The sequence below is a fragment of the Mustela lutreola genome, chromosome 17, assembly GCF_030435805.1.
Source record: "Mustela lutreola isolate mMusLut2 chromosome 17, mMusLut2.pri, whole genome shotgun sequence".
Classification (NCBI taxonomy): Eukaryota; Metazoa; Chordata; class Mammalia; order Carnivora; family Mustelidae; genus Mustela; species Mustela lutreola.
Window position 1 is genome coordinate 33,398,163 of NC_081306.1, and position 24,951 is coordinate 33,423,113.

General features: G+C 44.7%; 2 protein-coding genes across 2 annotated transcripts in view; one reads left to right on the top strand and one right to left on the bottom strand.

Moving 5' to 3' along the window:
- Positions 1-4,291: 4,291 nt before the first annotated feature.
- On the bottom strand, positions 4,292-6,271 carry LOC131820053 (uncharacterized). The gene is made up of 3 exons (XM_059155534.1): positions 5,975-6,271; positions 5,269-5,928; positions 4,292-4,369 (listed from the first exon to the last, which is right to left on the bottom strand). The coding sequence occupies exons 1-2, from the start codon at positions 6,269-6,271 to the stop codon at positions 5,281-5,283; spliced, it is 945 nt and encodes a 314-aa protein (XP_059011517.1). The 3' UTR covers positions 4,292-4,369; positions 5,269-5,280.
- A 104-nt stretch (positions 6,272-6,375) lies between these two features.
- The window catches only part of LOC131820054 (uncharacterized), a 47,251-nt gene continuing 28,675 nt past the window's right edge, over positions 6,376-24,951 (top strand). The window contains exons 1-3 of the mRNA XM_059155537.1: positions 6,376-6,703; positions 6,741-6,865; positions 6,907-7,181. Coding sequence (XP_059011520.1) covers positions 6,376-6,703; positions 6,741-6,865; positions 6,907-7,181 — 728 coding nt within the window. The remainder of the gene's footprint in view (positions 6,704-6,740; positions 6,866-6,906; positions 7,182-24,951) is intronic.

A 24,951-nucleotide genomic window follows, 5' to 3' on the forward strand; every position in this document is an offset into this window, starting at 1 on the left:
GCCTCCAAGAAACACATTTTAAGCCCGAAGACACCTCCAGATTTAAAGTGAGGGGGTGGAAAAGAATTTACCATGCTAATGGACATCAGAAGAAAGCAGGAGTGGCAATCCTTATATCAGATCAATTAGGTTTTAAGCCAAAGACTATAATAAGAGATGAGGAAGGACACTATATCATACTCAAAGGGTCTGTCCAACAAGAAGATTTAACAATTTTAAATATCTATGCCCCCAATGTGGGAGCAGCCAACTATATAAACCAATTAATAACAAAATCAAAGAAACACATCAACAACAACACAATAATAGTAGGGGACTTTAACACTCCCCTCACTGAAATGGACAGGTCATCCAAGCAAAAGATCAGCAAGGAAATAAAGGCCTTAAATGACACACTGGACCAGATGGACATCACAGATATATTCAGAATATTTCATCCCAAAGCAACAGAATACACATTCTTCTCTAGTGCACATGGAACATTCTCCAGAATAGATCACATCCTCGGTCCTAAATCAGGACTCAACCGGTATCAAAAGATTGGGATCATTCCCTGCATATTTTCAGACCACAATGCTCTAAAGCTAGAACTCAACCACAAAAGGAAGTTTGGAAAGAACCCAAATACATGGAGACTAAACAGTATCCTTCTAAAGAATGAATGGGTCAACCGGGAAATTAAAGAAGAATTGAAAAAAATCATGGAAACAAATGATAATGAAAATACAACGGTTCAAAATCTGTGGGACACAACAAAGGCAGTCCTGAGAGGAAAATATATAGCGGTACAAGCCTTTCTCAAGAAACAAGAAAGGTCTCAGGTACACAACCTAACCCTACACCTAAAGGAGCTGGAGAAAGAACAAGAAAGAAACCCTAAGCCCAGCAGGAGAAGAGAAATCATAAAGATCAGAGCAGAAATCAATGAAATAGAAACCAAAAAAACAATAGAACAAATCAACGAAACTAGGAGCTGGTTCTTTGAAAGAATTAATAAAATTGATAAACCCCTGGCCCGACTTATCAAAAAGAAAAGAGAAAGGACCCAAATAAATAAAATCATGAATGAAAGAGGAGAGATCACAACTAACACCAAAGAAATACAAACTATTATAAGAACATACTATGAGCAACTCTACGGCAATAAATTTGACAATCTGGAAGAAATGGATGCATTCCTAGAAACATATAAACTACCACAACTGAGCCAGGAAGAAATAGAAAGCCTGAACAGACCCATAACCAGTAAGGAGATTGAAACAGTCATTAAAAATCTCCAAACAAACAAAAGCCCAGGGCCAGACGGCTTCCCGGGGGAATTCTACCAAACATTTAAAGAAGAACTAATTCCTATTCTCTTGAAACTGTTCCAAAAAATAGAAATGGAAGGAAAACTTCCAAACTCATTTTATGAGGCCAGCATCACCTTGATCCCAAAACCAGACAAGGATCCCACCAAAAAAGAGAGCTATAGACCGATATCCTTGATGAACACAGATGCGAAAATACTCAACAAAATACTAGCCAATAGGATTCAACAGTACATTAAAAAGATTATCCACCACGACCAAGTGGGATTTATTCCAGGGCTGCAAGGTTGGTTCAACATCCGCAAATCAGTCAATGTGATACAACACATCAATAAAAGAAAGAACAAGAACCATATGATACTCTCAATAGATGCTGAAAAAGCATTTGACAAAGTACAACATCCCTTCCTGATCAAAACACTTCAAAGTGTAGGGATAGAGGGCACATACCTCAATATCATCAAAGCCATCTATGAAAAACCCACCGCAAATATCATTCTCAATGGAGAAAAACTGAAAGCTTTTCCGCTAAGGTCAGGAACACGGCAGGGATGTCCATTATCACCACTGCTATTCAACATCGTACTAGAGGTCCTAGCCTCAGCAATCAGACAACAAAAGGAAATTAAAGGCATCCAAATCGGCAAAGAAGAAGTCAAATTATCACTCTTCGCAGATGATACGATACTATATGTGGAAAACCCAAAAGACTCCACTCCAAAACTGCTAGAACTTATACAGGAATTCAGTAAAGTGTCAGGATATAAAATCAATGCACAGAAATCAGTTGCATTTCTATACACCAACAGCAAGACAGAAGAAAGAGATATTAAGGAGTCAATCCCTTTTACAATTGCATCCAAAACCATAAGATACCTAGGAATAAACCTAACCAAAGAGACACAGAATCTATACTCAGAAAACTATAAAGTACTCATGAAAGAAATTGAGGAAGACACAAAGAAATGGAAAAATGTTCCATGCTCCTGGATTGGAAGAATAAATATTGTGAAAATGTCTATGCTACCTAAAGCAATCTACACATTTAATGCAATTCCTATCAAAGTACCATCCATCTTTTTCAAAGAAATGGAACAAATAATTCTAAAATTTATATGGAACCAGAAAAGACCTCGAATAGCCAAAGGGATATTGAAAAAGAAAGCCAACGTTGGTGGCATCACAATTCCGGACTTCAAGCTCTATTACAAAGCTGTCATCATCAAGACAGCATGGTACTGGCACAAAAACAGACACATAGATCAATGGAACAGAATAGAGAGCCCAGAAATAGACCCTCAAATCTATGGTCAACTAATCTTCGACAAAGCAGGAAAGAATGTCCAATGGAAAAAAGACAGCCTTTTCAATAAATGGTGCTGGGAAAATTGGACAGCCACATGCAGAAAAATGAAATTGGACCATTTCCTTACACCACACACAAAAATAGACTCAAAATGGATGAAGGATCTCAATGTACGAAAGGAATCCATCACAATCCTAGAGGAGAACACGGGCAGCAACCTCTTCGACCTCTGCCGCAGCAACATCTTCCTAGGAACAACGCAAAAGGCAAGGGAAGCAAGGGAAAAAATGAACTACTGGGATTTCATCAAGATCAAAAGCTTTTGCACAGCAAAGGAAACAGTTAACAAAATCAAAAGACAACTGACAGAATGGGAGAAGATATTTGCAAACGACATATCAGATAAAGGACTAGTGTCCAGAATCTATAAAGAACTTAGCAAACTCAACACCCAAAGAACAAATAATCCAATCAAGAAATGGGCAGAGGACATGAACAGACATTTCTGCAAAGAAGACATCCAGATGGCCAACAGACACATGAAAAAGTGCTCCATATCACTCGGCATCAGGGAAATACAAATCAAAACCACAATGAGATATCACCTCACACCAGTCAGAATGGCTAAAATCAACAAGTCAGGAAATGACAGATGCTGGCGAGGATGCGGAGAAAGGGGAACCCTCCTACACTGTTGGTGGGAATGCAAGCTGGTGCAGCCACTCTGGAAAACAGCATGGAGGTTCCTCAAAATGTTGAAAATAGAACTGCCCTATGACCCAGCAATTGCACTATTGGGTATTTACCCTAAAGATACAAATGTAGTGATCCAAAGGGACACATGCACCCGAATGTTTATAGCAGCAATGTCCACAATAGCCAAACTATGGAAAGAACCTAGATGTCCATCAACAGATGAATGGATCAAGAAGATGTGGTATATATACACAATGGAATACTATGCAGCCATCAAAAGAAATGAAATCTTGCCATTTGCAACAACATGGATGGAACTAGAGCGTATCATGCTTAGTGAAATAAGTCAAGCAGAGAGAGACAACTATCATATGATCTCCCTGATATGAGGAAGTGGTGATGCAACATGGAGGCTTAAGTGGGTAGATGAAGAATAAATGAAACAAGATGGGATTGGGAGGGAGACAAACCATAAGTGACTCTTAATCTTACGAAACAAACTGAGGGTTGCCGGGGGGAGGGGGTTTGGGAGAAGGGGATGGGATTATGGACATTGGGGAGGGTATGTGATTTGGTGAGTGCTGTCAAGTGTGTAAACCTGGTGATTCACAGACCTGTACCCCTGGGGATAAAAATATATGTTTATAAAAAATAAAAAATTAAAAAAAAAAAAAGATCAGTTAAAAAAAAAAAATTTTCTAGATTGCAATGTTAGTAACTATCATTAAAATTTCTTAGAATTGTTAAAAAAAAAAAAAAAAAAAAAAAAGAAATACACACAACCAAAACCACACATCAACCACCCGAAAATGCAAAAAAGCCATCCTCAACAAGTTGGAAAGAGGACCTCAAGGATAGCCCTCCACCCTCTCCCACACCTTAAGCAACAAAAGTCCACCCACCAAAGCTAACCCAGATCTTGAGGTACCTGGTAGAGGTGCCTATCCCTCACATGGCAGAGGCTGCCTATCAAGGCTTCAGCACAGCTTCTGAAGGTGCAGATGCTCTAACCCCAAAAGCCTTTCTCTGCAGCAGGTTCCCTGGTCTTTCTGGCCTTCTGAGGAGTGAGGAGTGGGGGAAAGGGGAGGGAAGAGACAGGGATCCAGTTAAATAGGAGAAACAGCAAAACGCAGGCACTGGTGAGCCCTCACAATTTCGCAGGCATCCAGTGCTGCAAACTTGGCTTGGAGACCACCCACCCACCCTTTTCAGGGACCGAAGCAGGGACCGGGGAGTGCACCGCGCTTCCCCAAGGGCACCCCGCAACCTCAGGGCCCAGACCATGCTACCTCGAATAGGCTTCGGAGATGGCAGCGGCCCAAGAGAGGCCGTGGTGGGCGCGGGGAGCGGGCTGACTTGTGGACTGCAGCGTGGGGCTGGGGGCGGGGGCAGCAGAGGAGACTCTGGCTGGATCTGGACAGGGCACGCAGAGGCAGCCAGAGGCCAGTGGCGGGGAGTGGGCAGGCTCCTTCACTCTCCCCTCCAAAGCTGGCGCCCTCCCTCCCTCCCAAGTCACCTGGGTAAATCTCCCTTTGCCTGGGAGGAATGGACATGGCGGTGGCGGCGGCGGAGGGCCGCTGAGGAGCTGGCGCCAGGGCTGCTGCACCAGAGCAGCCAGCCCCTCGCGGGAGCGACCGCTCCCGCTGACCCCACAGCCTCCCCCAGCCCCGAGGATCTCCATTTTAGCAGCGCGCGCCTCCCTCGGCCCTGAGTAGCCACGGAGACTGGTCGTCGCCAGCCCCCTCTCGCCCCCAGCCCTCCCTCCCCTTCCACCCTCTCAGCTCAGAGCAGGTACCTGGTCGGGCTCTCCTTATCTTGCAAGGACAAGTGTGGGCTCTACCCTCGCCCGCTCCCCCGCACCAAAGCCCAAAGTGGCACCACTGGAAGGAGAAATGCCATCCAGGAATTCCTCCCAAACCTGTCCCCTCCCTTCTCGGCGCCAGTCCTCAACCCTACCTCTGCCGTTCCTCAGTTGCTGGCCCTCGCTCCAGCTGCTGCTGCTGCCGCTTGCGTGGCCCCCGCCGCCGCTTCGCCGCCGCCGCCATCTGCGTTGCTGCCATCTGCGCCGCAGCCGCCGCTTGAGTCGCCAACACCGCTTGTGCAGCCGACGCAGTCTGCACCGAGGCCGCTGTCTGCTCCACCGCTGCTACCGCCGCCGCCGCCGCCGCTGCCGCTGCTGGAGCTGAAAACGCCCAAGCGGTTGCCGGCCTGTGCAGCCCAGCTGTCTGCGCCAATACCGCTTGCACCGCCCACACCGTCGTCTGTGCCGCAGCCAACACCGCCTGCGCCGCCGCCGCCGCCGTTTGTGTCGCCGCCGCGGAAGCCACCTCCATCTGCTCCGCCACCACAAGCGCTGCCAACCCCGCTGTCCGCACCACCATGGCTACCGCCGCCAACACCGCTTATGCTGCCGCCGCCGTCGCCTCTTGAGCCCTCGACGCCTAAGCCGTTGCCACTTGTGTAGCGGACGCTGTCTGCGCCCACGCCGCTTGCACCTCCGCCGCTTCCGCCGCAGACACCGCCTGCGCCACCGCCGATGCCGCCTGTGCCGCGGAAGCCACCGCCCTCTGCACCGCCCCGCTTGCACCGTCGACCCCGCTGTCTGCACCGCCGCTGCTACCGCCGCCGCCACCGACTCTGCCGCCGCCGCCGAAGCCGCCGCCTTGTGCACCGCCGCCGCTGTCTGCCCCGAGGCCGCCTGAACCGCCGACGCAGTCGTCTGCGCCGCCGCTGCTTCCGCCGCCACCGCCACCAAGCCACCGCCCTTGGCCCCACCGCCAACGCCGCTGTCTGCACCGCCGCTGTTACCGACTCTGCTGCCGACTCTGCCGCCGCCGCCGCTACCGTCTGCGCCGCCACCGCCGACGCTTCGCCGCCGCCGTCTACACCGCCGCCGCCACTTGAACCCCGACGCCGCTTGTACAGCCCAGGCCGCTTGCGCCGCCGATGCCAACTCCATCCCCGCCTGTTTGGCGACGCCGCCGCCTCTTCTCCGGCCAACACCGTCTGCACCTTCTCAGACGCCGCTTAGGCCGCCGATGCCCCAACTGCGGCATCGCCGCTATGGGGGCTGACGCCGCTGGCGGCGCAGATGGTGGCGGCGGCGGAAGCGGCGGCGGCGGAAACGGCAGCGTCAGAAGCGCAGGCGGCTTCGGAGGCGGAAGCAGTGACGCCGCAGACAGTGGCTTCGAGGTCACCAAGGGGCATCGCTGCACAAGCGGCTTCGGCTCCGAAGGCCTCCGGGGCTCAAGCGGTGGCGGCAGCGGCATAAGCGTTGGCGTCGGCGGGGATAGCAGTGGCAGCGGCTTCAGCGGCGGCACAAGTGGCGTCGGTGGCGGCGCAGGCGATTTCAGCGGTGGAACCAGCAACGCCTCCGACGACGGCGTCAAGGGTGCAAGCGGCCTCGGCGCACTATGGCGACGGGGCAGACGGCAGCGGCTTCAGCAACGGCGGTAGCAGCGACGTTGCAGACTGCGGCTTCGGCCGCGCAAGCGGCGGTGCAGACGGTGCTGGCTTCGACGGAACAAGCGGCATCGGCGGCGGCGCAGGCAGTGTTGGCGGCCGAAGGGGCGGCGACACAGACGACGGTGTTAGCGGTGCAAGCAGCACTGGCGCAGACAGCTGGGCTGCACCAGCGGCGACCGCTTGGGCGTCCAAGGCTCAAGCGGCAGCGGCGGCGGCGGTAGCAGCGGTGGAGCACATAGCGGCATCAGCGCAGACTGCGTCGGCTGCACAAGCAGTGTTGGCGACTCAAGTGGCGGCTGTGGCGCAGATGGCAGCAACGCAGATGGAAGCGGCGGAGCGGCGGCTGGGGCTGTGCAAGCGGCCGCAGCGGGAGCTCGAGGGCCAGCAACTGAGGAAGGGCAGAGGTAGGGCTGAGGACTGGCGCCGAGAAGGGAGGGGGGCCGGGTTTGGGAGGACTTCGTGGACGGCATTTTCCTTCCAGTGGCGCCACTTTGGGCTTTGGGGGGGGGGGCGGGCAGCGGTACAGCCCACCCTTGTCCTTGTGCGATAAGGAGAGCCCGACCAGGTACCTGCTCTAAGCTGAGAGGGTGGAAGGGGAGGGAGGGCTGGGGTCTAGAGGGACCTGGCGAAGACAAGTTTCCGTGGCTATCCAGGGCGGAGGGAGGCCCGCGCTGCTAAAATGGAGATCCTGGGGCTGGAGGAGGCTGAGGCAGCAGTGGGCGCCATCGCTCCCGCTGGAGGCTGGCGGCTCTGAGTGCAGCAGCCCTGGCAGCTCCTCCTCAGTGGCCCTGGGCCGCTGCCACTGCCATGGCCATTCCTCCCAGGCAAAGGGAGATTTACCCAGGTAGGGAGGAAGGGAGGGAACCAGCCTGGGAGGGCAGAGGGAAGGAGCTGGCCCATTCCCCGCCACAGGCCTCTGGCTGCCTCTACATGCTCCCTCCAGATCCAGCCAGTGTCTCCCCTGCCGCACCACCCCCCCAATCCGATGCTGCAGTCCACAAGTCCACTGCTCCCTATGCCGGCCTTGGCCTCTCTCAGGCCGCTGCCATCTCCGCTGCCTGTGGAAAGCAGCATGGTCTGGGCCCAGAGGTTGTGAGGTGCGCATGGGGGCACCCCGTGCACTCCCGGTCCCTGTTTCAGTCCCTGGAATGGGTGGGTGGGTGGTTGGTATCTGAACCAAGTTTGAAGGACTGGATGCCTGGGAAATTGCGAGGGCTCACCAGTGCCTGTGTTTTGCTGTTTCTCCTCCTTTTTAACTGGATCCCTGTCTCTTCCCTCCCATTTCCCCCACTCCTCACTCCTCAGAAGGCCAGAAAGACCAGGGAACCTGCTGCAGAGAAAGGCTTTTGGGGTTAGAGCATCTGCACCTTCAGAAGCTGTGCTGAAGCCTTGATAGGCAGCCTCTGCCATGTGAGGGATAGGCACCTCCACCAGGTACCTCAAGATCTGGGTTAGCTTTGGTGGGTGGACTTTTGTTGCTTAAGGTGTGGGAGAGGGTGGAGGGCTATCCTTGAGGTCCTCTTTCCAACTTGTTGAGGATGGCTTTTTTGCATTTTCGGGTGGTTGATGTGTGGTTTTGGTTGTGTGTATTTCCTGTTGGGTGCAAAGCAGACACATGTCCAATGAAGACATATAAATGGCCATCAGACACATGAAAAAATGTTCATCATCACTCCCCTCAGGGAGATTCCAATTAAAACCACATTGAGATATCACCTTACACCAGTTAGAATGGCCAAAATTAGCAAGACAGGAAACAACATGTGTTGGAGGAGATGTGGAGAAAGGGGAACCCTCTTCCACTGTTGGTGGGAATGCAAGTTGGTGCAGCCTCTTTGGACAACAGTGTGGATATTCCTCAAGACATTAAAAATAGAACTTCCCTATGACCCGGCCATTGCACTCCTGGGTATTTACCCTAAAGGTACAGATGGAGTGAAAAGAAGGGCCATCTGTACCCCAATGTTTATAGCAGCAATGACCACGGTCGCCAAACTGTGGAAAGAACCAAGATGCCCTTCAACGGGCGAATGGATAAGTAAGATGTGGTCCATATACACTATGGAGTATTATGCCTCCCTCAGAAAGGACGAATACCCAACTTTTGTAGCAACATGGAAGGGACTGGAAGAGATTATGCTGAGTGAAATAAGTCAAGCAGAGAGAGTCAATTATCATATGGTTTCACTTATTTGTGGAGCATAACAAATAGCATGCAGGACATGGAGAGATAGAGAGGAGAAAGGAGTTGGGGGAAATTGGAAGGGAGTTGAACCATGAGAGCCTATAGACTTTGAAAAACAATCTGAGGGGTTTGAAGGGGCGGGGAGGGTGGGAGGTTGGGGGAACCAGGTGGTGGGTTTTAGAGAGCGCTGGATTGCATGGAGCACTGGGTGTGGTGCAAAAATAATGAATATTGTTACGCTGAAAATAAATAAGAAATAAATTAAAAAAAACATTATTCCATTGTGTATACATGTATATATATACATATGTGCTTATGTATGCATATACTTGTGTATATATGTAGTTTTCCAGTTTGTGGCATTGTGAATAGAGCTAAGAACATCTGTGCAATAAATTTGCATAGTTTCATATGGAAAGAAAAAACAAAAAAAGAAAAGGTTGACTTTCAGATATAGAATTTAAGAGAGTGTAACTTTGGGAAAGTAATTTATAACCCTATCTATTATATAGTAACTACGTAGGTACACAAGAAAATATACACATTTTATCTCAATAAAATGCATTTTATAACGTTTATGTAGAAATATGTAACATTTGATGTAAAAATATTAAAGTATTAAATAGAGCTGATATTATTCACAGTTTACAAATAAGAACATAATGATTGATTTGTCTGCAGTCTGACAGTGTTTAGGTGCAACGATTAAAAACCAAGCTAAATCTTTTGTCTCGATATCCGTTTTACATCACATGTCTATTATGCGTAGGCAGAAAGCATGACACAATTTGAATCCCCATTTTTCTATGTACTTAATAATCTTTCTTGATTTGAGTGCATTGGGGAGCTCAAGTCAAATGAAAGCCTACATTTGTGAAAATTTCACATTTCATCTGTGAAATGAAAAACAACATTTGTGGTAAGAAAGCCAATAGAATTTTGTTGCATTCTTGATGCACACTCCATGGAGTAGCAGCTAAAAGAGAATCATTGTATAATTAGAAAATAACATCAAAATTAAACAGCAGTAAATAAGTAAATAGACATATGCTTTCCACTACCCAGTTTAATAATTAAAATACAGTCAGATGAAGTGTGCAAATATGTGTATGTAGGGGGGAAACAGAGTGAAATGTAGTCTCAGGAGATCTGGCCTTGATGTTTAGGCTACCTTTCAAAACCCAGGGGGAGGATCTACTTTCTATAGTTACCACATTATATAATTTAAACCTTAATTTTCTCAAGAAATCGCACAATACTTCAGCAAAAGGGAATTATAGCTATCTATACACTAGGAAAACAAAAAACAAAATACATTCAATTAAAGCCATTTCCCAAGAACTCCAGATATAGGTTGAATGGATAAAGATGTGGACAAAAACTGTCATTCTTCTGTATCCATATGTTAAAGAACTGAAGAAAAACCATGTTTAAAGAATACACTGGTGCCTGGGTGGCTTAGTGGGTTAAAGCCTCTGCCTTTGGCTCAGGTCATGATCCCAGGGTCCTGGGATCTAGCCCAGCACTGGGCTCTCTGCTCAGCAGGGAACCTGCTTCCACCTCTCTCTCTTTCTGCCTGCCTCTCTGCCTACTTGTAATCTCTGTCTGTCAAATAAATAAATAAACTCTTAAAAAAAAAGAATACACAGGAAGTACAAGAATGGTGCCACACCAAATCAAGAATATAATAAAAATAAAATTAGAATGAAATGAAAGTTGCATTATAACTGAAACAAAATATTCTCCAGATGAGCTCAGTGGTAGTAATAGATGAAATAATCAGGGAATATAAATAGAGATCAATTGAGATTATCCAGTCTGAAAAACCAAAAGACCTATAAATGTAGTATACATGTTGAAGAACTAAAGTCACTCAATGTATGGTCTCTAACTCCATGCAATAAAATAAAAGTGGTTTACAAAAGGAAACAGAAAATTCACAAGTATGTGGAAAATAAATAACACACTCCTAAATAAGACATGAGTCAAAAAAGAAATCATGGTAGAAGTTAGAAAATACCTTGAGATGAATGAAAGCCAAAAATCGGCCACTTGCTCATCTCTTGAAAGTGAAAATATAAAATACAAAGTCTTATGGGATACAGTTAAGTTTTTTTCTTTTTTAGGGAAACTTAGGATTGTAAACATATATTTAAAAAGGAAGAAAGTGTTACTTTCATAACCTATCATCTTAAGAAATGACAAAACAAATTAGGGGCTTAGAGGTCGCTCAGTTGGTTAGGTGACCAATTCTTGGTTTTGGCTCAGGTCATGATCTCGGGGTTGTGGGGTCAAGCCCCGTGTTGGGCTCTGTACTCACTGAGGACTGCTTTTGTCCCTCTGCTCTTCCCTTCTCACTCACTCTTTCAGTCTCTGAAATAAAGAAATAAAAATAAAAACATAATAAAGGAAGAATGAGTTAAAAGGCAAGCAAAAGGAAAGAAATTTTGAAAGATGAGATTAGATATAAATGAAGTAAGACACAACAGAGAAAATCAATATATACAAAAGCTAATTCTTTTTTTTTTTTTTATTTCACAGACAGAGATCACAAGTAGGCAGAGAGAGAGGAAGGCAGAGAGAGAGGAGGAAGCAGGCTCTCCCAAGAAGTGGAGAGCCCGATGCGGGGCTTGATCCCAGGACCCTGGGATCATGACCTGAGCTGAAGGCAGAGGCTTTAACCCACTGAGCCACCCAGGCGCCCAAGCTAATTCTTTTTTTAAAAAAAAGATTTTATTTTATTATTTGTTTGACAGAGACAGATCACAAGTAGGCAGGAGGCAGGCAGAGAGAGAGGAAGGGAAGCAGGCTCCTTGCTGAGCAGAGAGTCTAATCAGGGGCTTGATCCCAGGGCCCTGAGATCATGACCTGAGCCAAAGGCAGAGGCTATAACCCACTGAGCTACCCAGGTGCCCCAAAAGCTAATTCTTTAAAGAGATGAGCAATTGACAATGTTTTGGCTATTCTTACCAAAAATAAGATAAAAATACCAAATTTTGAAAAAATCTGGAATGAAAGAGAGGCATTCCTATTAGCCTTATAGAAATAAAAAGAATTAAATTGCAATACGAGGAACAATTGCATGCTAATAAATTAGAAAACTAAAGAAATTTGGCAGGTTCCTAGAAAGACTCAAATTCCTCAATCTTAATCCCAAAGTAGACAATCTGAATGGAACTTAAACAAGTAAAATAATCGAACAGGTAATCCAAAAACTTTCCATAAAGAAAAATCTGGGTCCATATGGCACATTGGTGAATTCTGTGAAAACTTTTAAGGAAGATTCAAAAATCATTCAAACAGTAGAAGTGGAGAGAACACTTCGCATTCATTCTGTGAGAGTCCGTATTAGCCAGATCCCAAAACCAGGTAAAGATAACACAAGAAAATGAAATTATAGACCAATATCTCTTAGAACTGTAGACACAAAAGTCTTCAATACTAATGCTAGTAAACTGAATTCAGCAACTCATAAAATGCTATGGCCAAAGAGGATTTATCTCAGGGATGCAAAGTTTGCTCAAAATGTGATAATTAGGGGCACCTTGGTTGCCCAGTCATTGGGCATCTGCCTTCAGCTCAGGTCATGATCCCAGGGTCTTGGGATCAAGCCCTGCATAAGGCTCCCAGCTCAGCAGAGGGCCCGTTTTTCCCTCTCCAACTTCCCCTGCTTGTGTTCCCTCACTCATTGTCTGTCTGTCTCTCTCTCTCTCTCTCTTTTAAATAAATAAATAAATAAAATTATATTTCATCACTGTAATTAATATACCATATTAAATTAATAAAGGGTAAACCACATGATTACCTCCATAAATATAGAAGAAAAAAGTGGTTAAATGTCAACACCATTTGGTGATAATAATCTGTCAACTGAATAAAATAAAATTTTCTTAACGTAATAAAAAGCTGTATATGAAAACCCACACTTACATATTTAATAGTAAAAGGCTAGATGATTCGTCCCTAAGGTCAGGAACAAGAAAGAAAGCCTGCAATTGCCACTTTTATTCAACATTTTATTGGAAATTCTGTCTTGGGTATTTAGGAAGAAAACGGAATAATAGTAGTATAAATAAGAGTGGAAGAAGTGAAAATGTCTTTTGTTTTCATAAGATACTATAGAAAAAAATTCTTCTGTAGAATTCTTCTGTAGAACAAAATTAATCTGCAAAATTGCCATTAGACCTCAGTATGTCCAGCATAGTTCCACAATGCAGGATCAGTACTCAAGATAAGTTGTAGTTTTATTCACCAAAATTGAGCAGCGCTAAAATGAGATTAAGAGATTAAGAACAATCCCAGTTACAAAAAACATCAAACCTTAAATGATTTAGGAATAAATTTGACATAATCACAAAAGTCATACATACTCAGGCAAACTCATACTTAAAAGACCCATGATCAGACAGGAGGAGTCAAGATGGCGGAGAAGTAGCAAGCTGAGACTGCTTCAGCTAGCCGGAGATCAGCTAGATAGCTTATCTAAAGATTGCAAACACCTGAAAATCCATCAGCAGATCGAAGAGAAGAAGAACAGCAATTCTGGAAACAGAAAAACAAGCACTTTCTGAAAGGTAGGACCGGCGGAGAAGTGAATCCAAAGCGACGGGAAGATAGACCCCGGGGGGAGGGGCCGGCTCCCGGCAAGCGGCGGAGCAACCGCGCACAAAATCAGGACTTTTAAAAGTCTGTTCCGCTGAGGGACATCGCTCCAGAGGCTAAACCGGGGCGAAGCCCACGCGGGGTCAGCGTGGCCTCAGGTCCCGCAGGGTCACAGAAGGATCGGGGGTGTCTGAGTGTCGCAGAGCTTGCGGGTATTGGAACGGGAAAGCCGGCTACAGAGACAGAGCCGACAGTAAGCTTGCAGCTCCGTGTTACCTTGAACCGGTCGCAGGCTCGGTGAGCTCGGAGCGCGGCCGGAGGTCAGGCAGACGGGAGTAACTGGGCGCTGTTCTCTGAGGGCGCACTGAGGAGTGGGGCCCTGGGCTCTCGGCTCCTCCGGGCCGGAGACCAGGAGGCCGCCATTTGTATTCCCGTCCTCTGGAACTCTACGGAAAGCGCTCAGGGAACAAAAGCTCCTGAAAGCAAACCCGAGCGGATTACTCACCCCGGCCCCGGGTAAGGGCGGTGTAATTCCGCCTGGGGCAAAGACACTTGAGAATCACTACAACAGGCCCCTCCCCCAGAAGATCAACAAGAAATCCAGCCGAGACCAAGTTCACCTACCAAGGAGTGCGGTTTCAATACCAAGGAGAGCAGCAGAATTCCAGAGGAGGAGAAAGCCAAGCACGGAACTCATGGCTTTTTTCCTGTGATTTTTTTTAGTCTTGCAGTTAATTTAATTTTTTCTTTTTCATTTTTTTTTTTTCTCGCCCTCGGGTAAAATTTTTTTTTAACTGTTACCTTTTTCTTTTTTAACGATTTTTTACTAGTTTATCTAATATATATATATATATTTTTTTACATTTTTCTTAGGTGTTTTCTTTCTTTAAAAATATTCTTTTCTTTTCTTTTTTTTTTTTCTTTTTTCTTTCTTCCTTTTTGAACCTCTTTTTATCCCCTTTCTCCCCACTCACGATTTTGGATCTCTTCTAATTTGGTTAAAGCATATTTTCCTGGGGTTGTTGCCACCCTTTTAGTATTTTACTTGCCCCTTCATTTACTCTTATCTGGACAAAATGACAAGACGGAAAAATTCAACACAAAAAAAAAGAACAAGAGGCAGTACCGAAGGCTAGGGACCTAATCAATACAGACATCGGTAATATGTCAGATCTAGAGTTCAGAATGACAATTCTCAAGGTTCTAGCCGGGCTCGAAAAAGGCATGGAAGATATGAGAGAAACCCTCTCGAGAGATATAAAAGCCCTTTCTGGAGAAATAAAAGAACTAAAATCTAACCAAGGTGAAATCAAAAAAGCTATTAATGAGGTGCAATCAAAAATGGAGGCTCTCACTGCTAGGATAAATGAGGCAGAAGAAAGAATTAGTGATATAGAAGACCAAATGACAGAGAATAAAGAAGCTGAGCAAAAGAGGGACAAACAGCTACTGGACCACGAGGGGAGAATTCGAGAGATAAGTGACACCATAAGACGAAACAACATTAGAATAATTGGGATTCCAGAAGAAGAAGAAAGTGAGAGGGGAGCAGAAGGTATACTGGAGAGAATTATTGGGGAGAATTTCCCCAATATGGCAAAGGGAACGAGCATCAAAATTCAGGAGGTTCAGAGAATGCCCCTCAAAATCAATAAGAATAGGCCCACACCCCGTCACCTAATAGTAAAATTTACAAGTCTCAATGACAAAGAGAAAATCCTGAAAGCAGCCCGGGAAAAGAAGTCTGTAACATACAATGGTAAAAATATTAGATTGGCAGCTGACTTATCCACAGAGACCTGGCAGGCCAGAAAGAGCTGGCATGATATTTTCAGAGCACTAAACGAGAAAAACATGCAGCCAAGAATACTATATCCAGCTAGGCTATCATTGAAAATAGAAGGAGAGATTAAAAGCTTCCAGGACAAACAACAACTGAAAGAATTTGCAAATACCAAACCAGCTCTACAGGAAATATTGAAAGGGGTCCTCTAAGCAAAGAGAGAGCCTACAAGTGGTAGATCAGAAAGGAACAGAGACCTATACAGTAACAGTCACCTTACAGGCAATACAATGGCACTAAATTCATATCTCTCAATAGTTACCCTGAATGTGAATGGGCTAAATGCCCCTGTCAAAAGACACAGGGTATCAGAATGGATAAAAAAACAAAACCCATCTATATGTTGCCTCCAAGAAACACATTTTAAGCCCAAAGACACCTCCAGATTTAAAGTGAGGGGGTGGAAAAGAATTTACCATGCTAATGGACATCAGAAGAAAGCAGGAGTGGCAATCCTTATATCAGATCAATTAGATTTTAAGCCAAAGACCATAATAAGAGATGAGGAAGGACACTATATCATACTCAAAGGGTCTGTCCAACAAGAAGATTTAACAATTTTAAATATCTATGCCCCCAATGTGGGAGCAGCCAACTATATAAACCAATTAATAACAAAATCAAAGAAACACATCAACAACAACACAATAATAGTAGGGGACTTTAACACTCCCCTCACTGAAATGGACAGGTCATCCAAGCAAAAGATCAGCAAGGAAATAAAGGCCTTAAATGACACACTGGACCAGATGGACATCACAGATATATTCAGAATATTTCATCCCAAAGCAACAGAATACACATTCTTCTCTAGTGCACATGGAACATTCTCCAGAATAGATCACATCCTCGGTCCTAAATCAGGACTCAACCGGTATCAAAAGATTGGGATCATTCCCTGCATATTTTCAGACCACAATGCTCTAAAGCTAGAACTCAACCACAAAAGGAAGTTTGGAAAGAACCCAAATACATGGAGACTAAACAGTATCCTTCTAAAGAATGAATGGGTCAACCGGGAAATTAAAGAAGAATTGAAAAAAATCATGGAAACAAATGATAATGAAAATACAACGGTTCAAAATCTGTGGGACACAACAAAGGCAGTCCTGAGAGGAAAATATATAGCGGTACAAGCCTTTCTCAAGAAACAAGAAAGGTCTCAGGTACACAACCTAACCCTACACCTAAAGGAGCTGGAGAAAGAACAAGAAAGAAACCCTAAGCCCAGCAGGAGAAGAGAAATCATAAAGATCAGAGCAGAAATCAATGAAATAGAAACCAAAAAAACAATAGAACAAATCAACGAAACTAGGAGCTGGTTCTTTGAAAGAATTAATAAAATTGATAAACCCCTGGCCCGACTTATCAAAAAGAAAAGAGAAAGGACCCAAATAAATAAAATCATGAATGAAAGAGGAGAGATCACAACTAACACCAAAGAAATACAAACTATTATAAGAACATACTATGAGCAACTCTACGGCAATAAATTTGACAATCTGGAAGAAATGGATGCATTCCTAGAAACATATAAACTACCACAACTGAGCCAGGAAGAAATAGAAAGCCTGAACAGACCCATAACCAGTAAGGAGATTGAAACAGTCATTAAAAACCTCCAAACAAACAAAAGCCCAGGGCCAGACGGCTTCCCGGGGGAATTCTACCAAACATTTAAAGAAGAACTAATTCCTATTCTCCTGAAACTGTTCCAAAAAATAGAAATGGAAGGAAAACTTCCAAACTCATTTTATGAGGCCAGCATCACCTTGATCCCAAAACCAGACAAGGATCCCACCAAAAAAGAGAGCTATAGACCGATATCCTTGATGAACACAGATGCGAAAATACTCAACAAAATACTAGCCAATAGGATTCAACAGTACATTAAAAAGATTATTCACCACGACCAAGTGGGATTTATTCCAGGGCTGCAAGGTTGGTTCAACATCCGCAAATCAGTCAATGTGATACAACACATCAATAAAAGAAAGAACAAGAACCATATGATACTCTCAATAGATGCTGAAAAAGCATTTGACAAAGTACAACATCCCTTCCTGATCAAAACTCTTCAAAGTGTAGGGATAGAGGGCACATACCTCAATATCATCAAAGCCATCTATGAAAAACCCACCGCAAATATCATTCTCAATGGAGAAAAATTGAAAGCTTTTCCGCTAAGGTCAGGAACACGGCAGGGATGTCCATTATCACCACTGCTATTCAACATCATACTAGAGGTCCTCGCCTCAGCAATCAGACAACAAAAGGAAATTAAAGGCATCCAAATCGGCAAAGAAGAAGTCAAATTATCACTCTTCGCAGATGATATGATACTATATGTGGAAAACCCAAAAGACTCCACTCCAAAACTGCTAGAACTTATACAGGAATTCAGTAAAGTGTCAGGATATAAAATCAATGCACAGAAATCAGTTGCATTTCTCTACACCAACAGCAAGACAGAAGAAAGAGATATTAAGGAGTCAATCCCATTTACAATTGCATCCAAAACCATAAGATACCTAGGAATAAACCTAACCAAAGAGACACAGAATCTATACTCAGAAAACTATAAAGTACTCATGAAAGAAATTGAGGAAGACACAAAGAAATGGAAAAATGTTCCATGCTCCTGGATTGGAAGAATAAATATTGTGAAAATGTCTATGCTACCTAAAGCAATCTACACATTTAATGCAATTCCTATCAAAGTACCATCCATCTTTTTCAAAGAAATGGAACAAATAATGCTAAAATTTATATGGAACCAGAAAAGACCTCGAATAGCCAAAGGGATATTGAAAAAGAAAGCCAACGTTGGTGGCATCACAATTCCGGACTTCAAGCTCTATTACAAAGCTGTCATCATCAAGACAGCATGGTACTGGCACAAAAACAGACACATAGATCAATGGAACAGAATAGAGAGCCCAGAAATAGACCCTCAAATCTATGGTCAACTAATCTTCGACAAAGCAGGAAAGAATGTCCAATGGAAAAAAGACAGCCTTTTCAATAAATGGTGCTGGGAAAATTGGACAGCCACATGCAGAAAAATGAAATTGGACCATTTCCTTACACCACACACAAAAATAGACTCAAAATGGATGAAGGATCTCAATGTACGAAAGGAATCCATCAAAATCCTAGAGGAGAACACGGGCAGCAACCTCTTCGACCTCTGCCGCAGCAACATCTTCCTAGGAACAACGCAAAAGGCAAGGGAAGCAAGGGAAAAAATGAACTACTGGGATTTCATCAAGATCAAAAGCTTTTGCACAGCAAAGGAAACAGTTAACAAAATCAAAAGACAACTGACAGAATGGGAGAAGATATTTGCAAACGACATATCAGATAAAGGACTAGTGTCCAGAATCTATAAAGAACTTAGCAAACTCAACACCCAAAGAACAAATAATCCAATCAAGAAATGGGCAGAGGACATGAACAGACATTTCTGCAAAGAAGACATCCAGATGGCCAACAGACACATGAAAAAGTGCTCCATATCACTCGGCATCAGGGAAATACAAATCAAAACCACAATGAGATATCACCTCACACCAGTCAGAATGGCTAAAATCAACAAATCAGGAAATGACAGATGCTGGCGAGGATGCGGAGAAAGGGGAACCCTCCTACACTGTTGGTGGGAATGCAAGCTGGTGCAGCCACTCTGGAAAACAGCATGGAGGTTCCTCAAAATGTTGAAAATAGAACTGCCCTATGACCCAGCAATTGCACTATTGGGTATTTACCCTAAAGATACAAATGTAGTGATCCAAAGGGGCACATGCACCCGAATGTTTATAGCAGCAATGTCCACAATAGCCAAACTATGGAAAGAACCTAGATGTCCATCAACAGATGAATGGATCAAGAAGATGTGGTATATATACACAACGGAATACTATGCAGCCATCAAAAGAAATGAAATCTTGCCATTTGCAACAACATGGATGGAACTAGAGCGTATCATGCTTAGCGAAATAAGTCAAGCAGAGAAAGACAACTATCATATGATCTCCCTGATATGAGGAAGTGGTGATACAACATGGAGGCTTAAGTGGGTAGAAGAATAATAAATGAAACAAGATGGGATGGGGAGGGAGACAAACCATAAGTGACTCTTAATCTCACGAAACAAACTGAGGGTTGCCGGGGGGAGGGGGTTTGGGAGAAGGGGGTGGGATTATGGACATTGGGGAGGGTATGTGATTTGGTGAGTGCTGTGAAGTGTGTAAACCTGGTGATTCACAGACCTGTACCCCTGGGGATAAAAATATATGTTTATAAAAAATAAAATAAAATAAAATAAAATAAAAAAGAATTGCATAGGGAAAAAAAAAAAAAAACCCATGATCACAAAACTCAGGAATTGAAAATGCAGCCCCGTAAGGGGCACACGAGGGGTCCAGAGTCCATCACTGCTTGTGGGGCTCCTAGGCTCCACCTCGCCGGGCCCCCAGGTCACCAGCAGTCCCGCGCGCCCCGAGCTAGCACACCCACCCAGGCAGGCGCACCGACAGCTTGGCACATGTCACAGCACACCACGCCGTGCCATGCCACGCCACTGCACGCCTCAGTGCAGCGCCTGGCCCTGCCCCTCATCAGTCACTTGGAGAAGGCGGTGCAGGTTGGAGGGAGACTGGCAGGGAGACTGGCAGCTGCAGTGGTGCAAGCGGAGGTGGCCTGGGAGCTTGAGTCCCAGGGGCTGAGGTCCAGCTGAGGTTGGGCCATTGAAGTGCTCGGGGAAGGGAGGGGGACTGCGTTTTTCCTCCCAGCAGTTCCACTTCCCGCTTGGGGCGGGGGTGGGTGTGTGGGGGTACAGCATATCACTGACCAGGTACCTGCTCAGAGCTCAGGGGGTGGAAGGGAGGGAGGGCTGGGGGCTTGCTGTGGGCCAGGGACAGGGAGAGGCTGTGGTGGGGAAATACACACAAAATAGACACAACCAAAACCACACATCAACCACCCCCAAATGCAAAAAAGCCATCATCAACAAGTTGGAAAGAGGGCCTCAAGGATAGCGCTCCACCCTCTCCCACACCTTAAGCAACAAAAGTCCTTCTGCCAAAGCTAACCCAGATCTTCAAGTATCTGGTGGAGGTGGCTTCCCTCACAGTGCAGATACTGCATTTTAAGGCTTCAGCGCAGCTTCTGAAGGTGGAGACGCTCCAATCCCAAAAGCCTTTGTCTGTGGCAGTTTTGCTGATCCTTTTGGCTTTAGGAGGAGTGAGGAGTGGGGAACTGGAAAAGGGGAAAAGTGGGGAGAAACAGCAAAACACAGGCGCTGGTGAGCCATAGCAATTTCCTAGGAATCCTGGGCTGGAACCATGGCTTGGGCCACCACCCACCCACACTTTCCAGGGACCGAAACAGGGATTGGGGAGTGGACAGGGCGCTCCCACTGGCACCCCGCAACATCTGGGCCTGGACCATGCTGCCTTGCACAGCTGGGGTCATGGTCCTGGGGTCCTGGGATCCATCCCTGCATTGGGCTCTGCTTAGCAGGGAGCCAGCTTCCTCCTCTTTCTCTGCCTGCCTCTCTGCCTACTTGTGATCTCTGTCTGTCAGATAAATAAAATCTATTTAAAAAGGAAAAGAAAAGAAAAAGCACTTAATGGGAGCTGAATAGATTTTGTTTCGCTCTCCGCAACAGGGAGTTTCATCAAATGGCATGAAAGTTTAGAAATGTTATATAAAGCAGTGTGATTGTGTTTAATTTATGTGTCCTGTTGTTTTTTGTTTTTGTTTTTTTACATGTAGAATCCCGCAGAGGCCAAACCTCTTTATTGTGGTACTGCTTTGAGTGTTCCCTTAGATGATGTTCAAGTAAATGGCTTAGGAAACTCCTAAGAACTTGAGAAATTTACCAGAGAAGACCAAAACCAAATTCAAGTTTATACTGATGTATTTATTGCAGGGCATAATTATCTTCCTATGATATGCATTTCAGTTTCTACATGTTCCTTACAAAAAATCTGATTTACCAAATTTTGGAAGTACATGAGAGTTTTTGATTTTATTTATTTATTTATTTATTTATTTATTTATTTTAATAGAAGATGCTGATTTCTCTCTCTCTCTCTTTTTAAGGATTTTATTTATAGGACAGACAGAGATCACAAGTAGGCAGAGAGGATGAGGCCGGCTCCCCACTGAGCAGAGAGCCCTATGCAGGGCTCGATCCCAGAACCCTGGGATCATGACCTGAGCCAAAGGCAGAGGCTATAACCCACTGAGCCACCCAGGTGCCCCGAGGTTTAGATTTTAAAAGCCATAGAAATGTTCGAAGTTTGTTCCAGAGTTATAGATGTTGAGAGTGACATTCTGATTTTTAATGAATCTAGGAGATTACTGAAGTCATACTGTTTTAGGAAAGGGTACTTCTCTCTTCTCTTTAAGGGTTTTTGTGTAATTTTTTGAGGTCTCTGCTTGAGTGGGATTTGAACTCAGATTTCCAAGATCAGAGGACTTAACACTCTGAAAAGTGGCACCAACTTTCTGTGGCCTTTTTGTTTCATCTTTTTTTAAATTAATTTCTTTATTTTCAGCATAACAGTATTCATTATTTTTTCACCCCGTGGTTATTGTCAGTGTTTAGGTGTTGGAGAAACATTCTTGAAGCCATCTTTAATTGGAAAGCAGACCCCATTTGGGCTTTCTTAGGCTAGAAATGGGATTCCTGTGGGAAGGGGACTTTCAACAGGTCTTCATCCAGGTGTCATGAGGTATAGAAACAGTTGGTTAATTTCCCTGCCATCCTAGTTACTGCTCTGTGATCTTCCTGGGTCTTTTTCTTATAATTCTTTTTTGGTACTGCAAAGATTTCATACTTTCTGTCTTGCATATTGGTATTGATGACAGTAGAAAACTTGTTGGGTTTGGATGCTGAGGAGGAGGTAAGAATTTGGGATTTTAGAACAACCTTTAAATATCTTAAAAGGGGTGCGCCTGGGTGGCTCAGTGGGTTAAGCCACTGCCTTCGGCTCAGGTCACAATCTCAGGGTCCTGGGATCGAGTCCCACATGGGGCTCTCTGCTCAGCAGGGGGCCTACTTCCCTTCCTCTCTCTCTGCCTGCCTCTCTGCCTACTTGTGAGCTCTCTCTGTGTCAAATTAATAAATAAATAATCTTTAAAAAAATCTTAAAAGGGATTCGTTAACCTGTTGGCTCGTGTAGAAGTTAGGTTTTATAGCTCTGAGCTTATTTCATATTCGTATGATGACATCAGCCTCTCCGGTGGTCTAACCCGTGGTCATTCTGGAGTTTGTTCATCATTTTGGTCTTTATTGCCATAATCGACCAAGTCTAGGAAGGAAGTCAGAGTTTGATGAGTGGTAGGTCCAGTAGGACACAGAACTGTATTTACCCTTTGAGGATAGAACAGGTATCACTTAATTGGGTGAGGAGAATAATAACTTCCCCAAAGAGCATTTATGAAATTCCTAGGAGGGGAAAGGTACTGGTCAAGATATTGGCGAGGGGTGGGGAAGGAGTTGATTGGAAAGGCACTAGGATGAGAAGAATCAAGTTTTACAGCCTCGGAGACAGGTATAAATAAGGTGCTGTCTGGGGGATTAGAGCAGTCTGGCTAGGGGAGTCAATTCGAATGCCTCCTTTTCCTTCCCATTTCTTCTGAAAAAAGGAATCGATTTCTACAAGATCCCCTGCCAACTTTTCATTGTTATTGCCAGGTGTGCTTTATGTGTTGAATACTCCAGGTGGATTCGTGGAAGGGATTCATAAGGTCTGCTCTGGAGCAGAATGGGAAGGAGGTCAGATGTGCCAGAGGAACATGTGAAGGGAAGCAGGAGGAAATACTGAACAGGATCCTCGGAGGTTCAGGGAGCAACAGAGATGTATATTGGGTGTGTCAGTCATATGGAGGGTCTCTGTGGGTCTTGGATACACTCCTTTTTCTAACTGTGTCATCGCAGTCTGACCCTGGCTGGTGATTATTGTGTAGTTTCATGGAGGTATGATTCCCATCTTGTCGAAGTCACTCATGCTAAGTGCACAATTCATTGAATTTCAGTTGTTTTAAAGACTTGTGCAAGCATCACCACAAACCAGTTTGGGAAGATTTCCATCCTATCCTGTGGTTGGCTCCTGTTTGTTCTGTGATACAACTTAAGAGCCTGGAGGGGTCACGTGCTCCTGGCCAGGAAGGTTGCCTCCTCACCATGCTGAGAGAACTCTACCCTAAGCCTTTCAACATAGGAAATAAAGTGGTGTATATTGAAGGTGGCTGTGTGTGGGGAGGAAACTCTGTCCCTTTCCTCTGTGATAAGAGGAGACGGATAAAGTAGGGTTTGCCAGTGTCATGAAGGATGATGCCATCGGCTTTTAGGATGAGCTACCCCTGCAAATGAACAACTTTACTTAACCCTTTTGTGAAGTGGACATTCTTGAGTGTTGAGCAGAGTAACTTCTTTGACTCGGTTTTAGATTCGATGTTCTTTGCTTCAGTCTTGCTGCTTCTCTGAATCCAATCATGTCTTTTTTGGAAGTAGAGATGGCCAAGCTACTGCTGCAGCAGGAGATGATTAGTGCCTCTTTGATCATAGTGCCGCATTTGAACCCTCACCTACCGCTTATGTGACACTCACTAGAAAGTTGGTAAAATTTGGTGTAGGGTAATTCCCATGGATTTAGAACTTTTATATTTTTCAGTGCCCAATTTTATTGGGATACTAGGGTCAACTCGAGTTTATTTGCACACCATCTCCTTGAGAAGTTTGTAGAGCTTTTGCAGGGAGATGTGAGGAATTTACTTTAGATGTGTCATAAAATTATGTCTTAAAAGGAAAAAAAGTTGGTACTCAGCATATTGAATGAAAAGTTGGTACACTGTTTTGTTTGTAAAACTTTTCCTTTCTTCTGGAGCTCCCTCACTTTTTGAAGTTGTAAGTTTGGACATTTCTCTCCTCAAATTCAGGTAGCCTAACAACTCAATAGCCCTTGGATAGTCATGAAGTACTTTAGAAGTTTTCAAGGTAAACATTCATCCTTAGCGAGACATGAAAGTTCGAATCTTGCCTCAAAAGTGCATCTCCCTGAGGTAATGAGTTTCAGATTGAAAAAAAAAAAAAGAACAACTCCCAGAAAACAGGGCTGGGGTGTAGCTAACCTGGAGTAGAGCAAGGCTTCTTCCCTGTGGTTTGGGGTCATCCACCACAGTGATTTTGCTCCTTAGAGCACATGGGTTTTACTGTAGTGTTTGTCTTTAATAAACCTTCTCCATGAAATACATGGAAAAACTACATGTCTTCTGAGCCATCTAATTTACCCAACCTTTTGGCTTCTAAGATCGCCCTTATCCCAAAACGGTGCTAATTTTGTTTGTATTTGCTATTACATTGGACTTAGTGATTTATTGATACTGACTTGATCTTGTCTACTTGGTAACCTTCCAGTAAATTACCTGGGTAGTTGTTCTTATTTGACAGGTTTTTCTGGAGCATACCACGAAATGGGCTCTGGTGTCTAGTGGTGGAAAAACAGACAATGTCCTTGTTCTCATTGCGTTT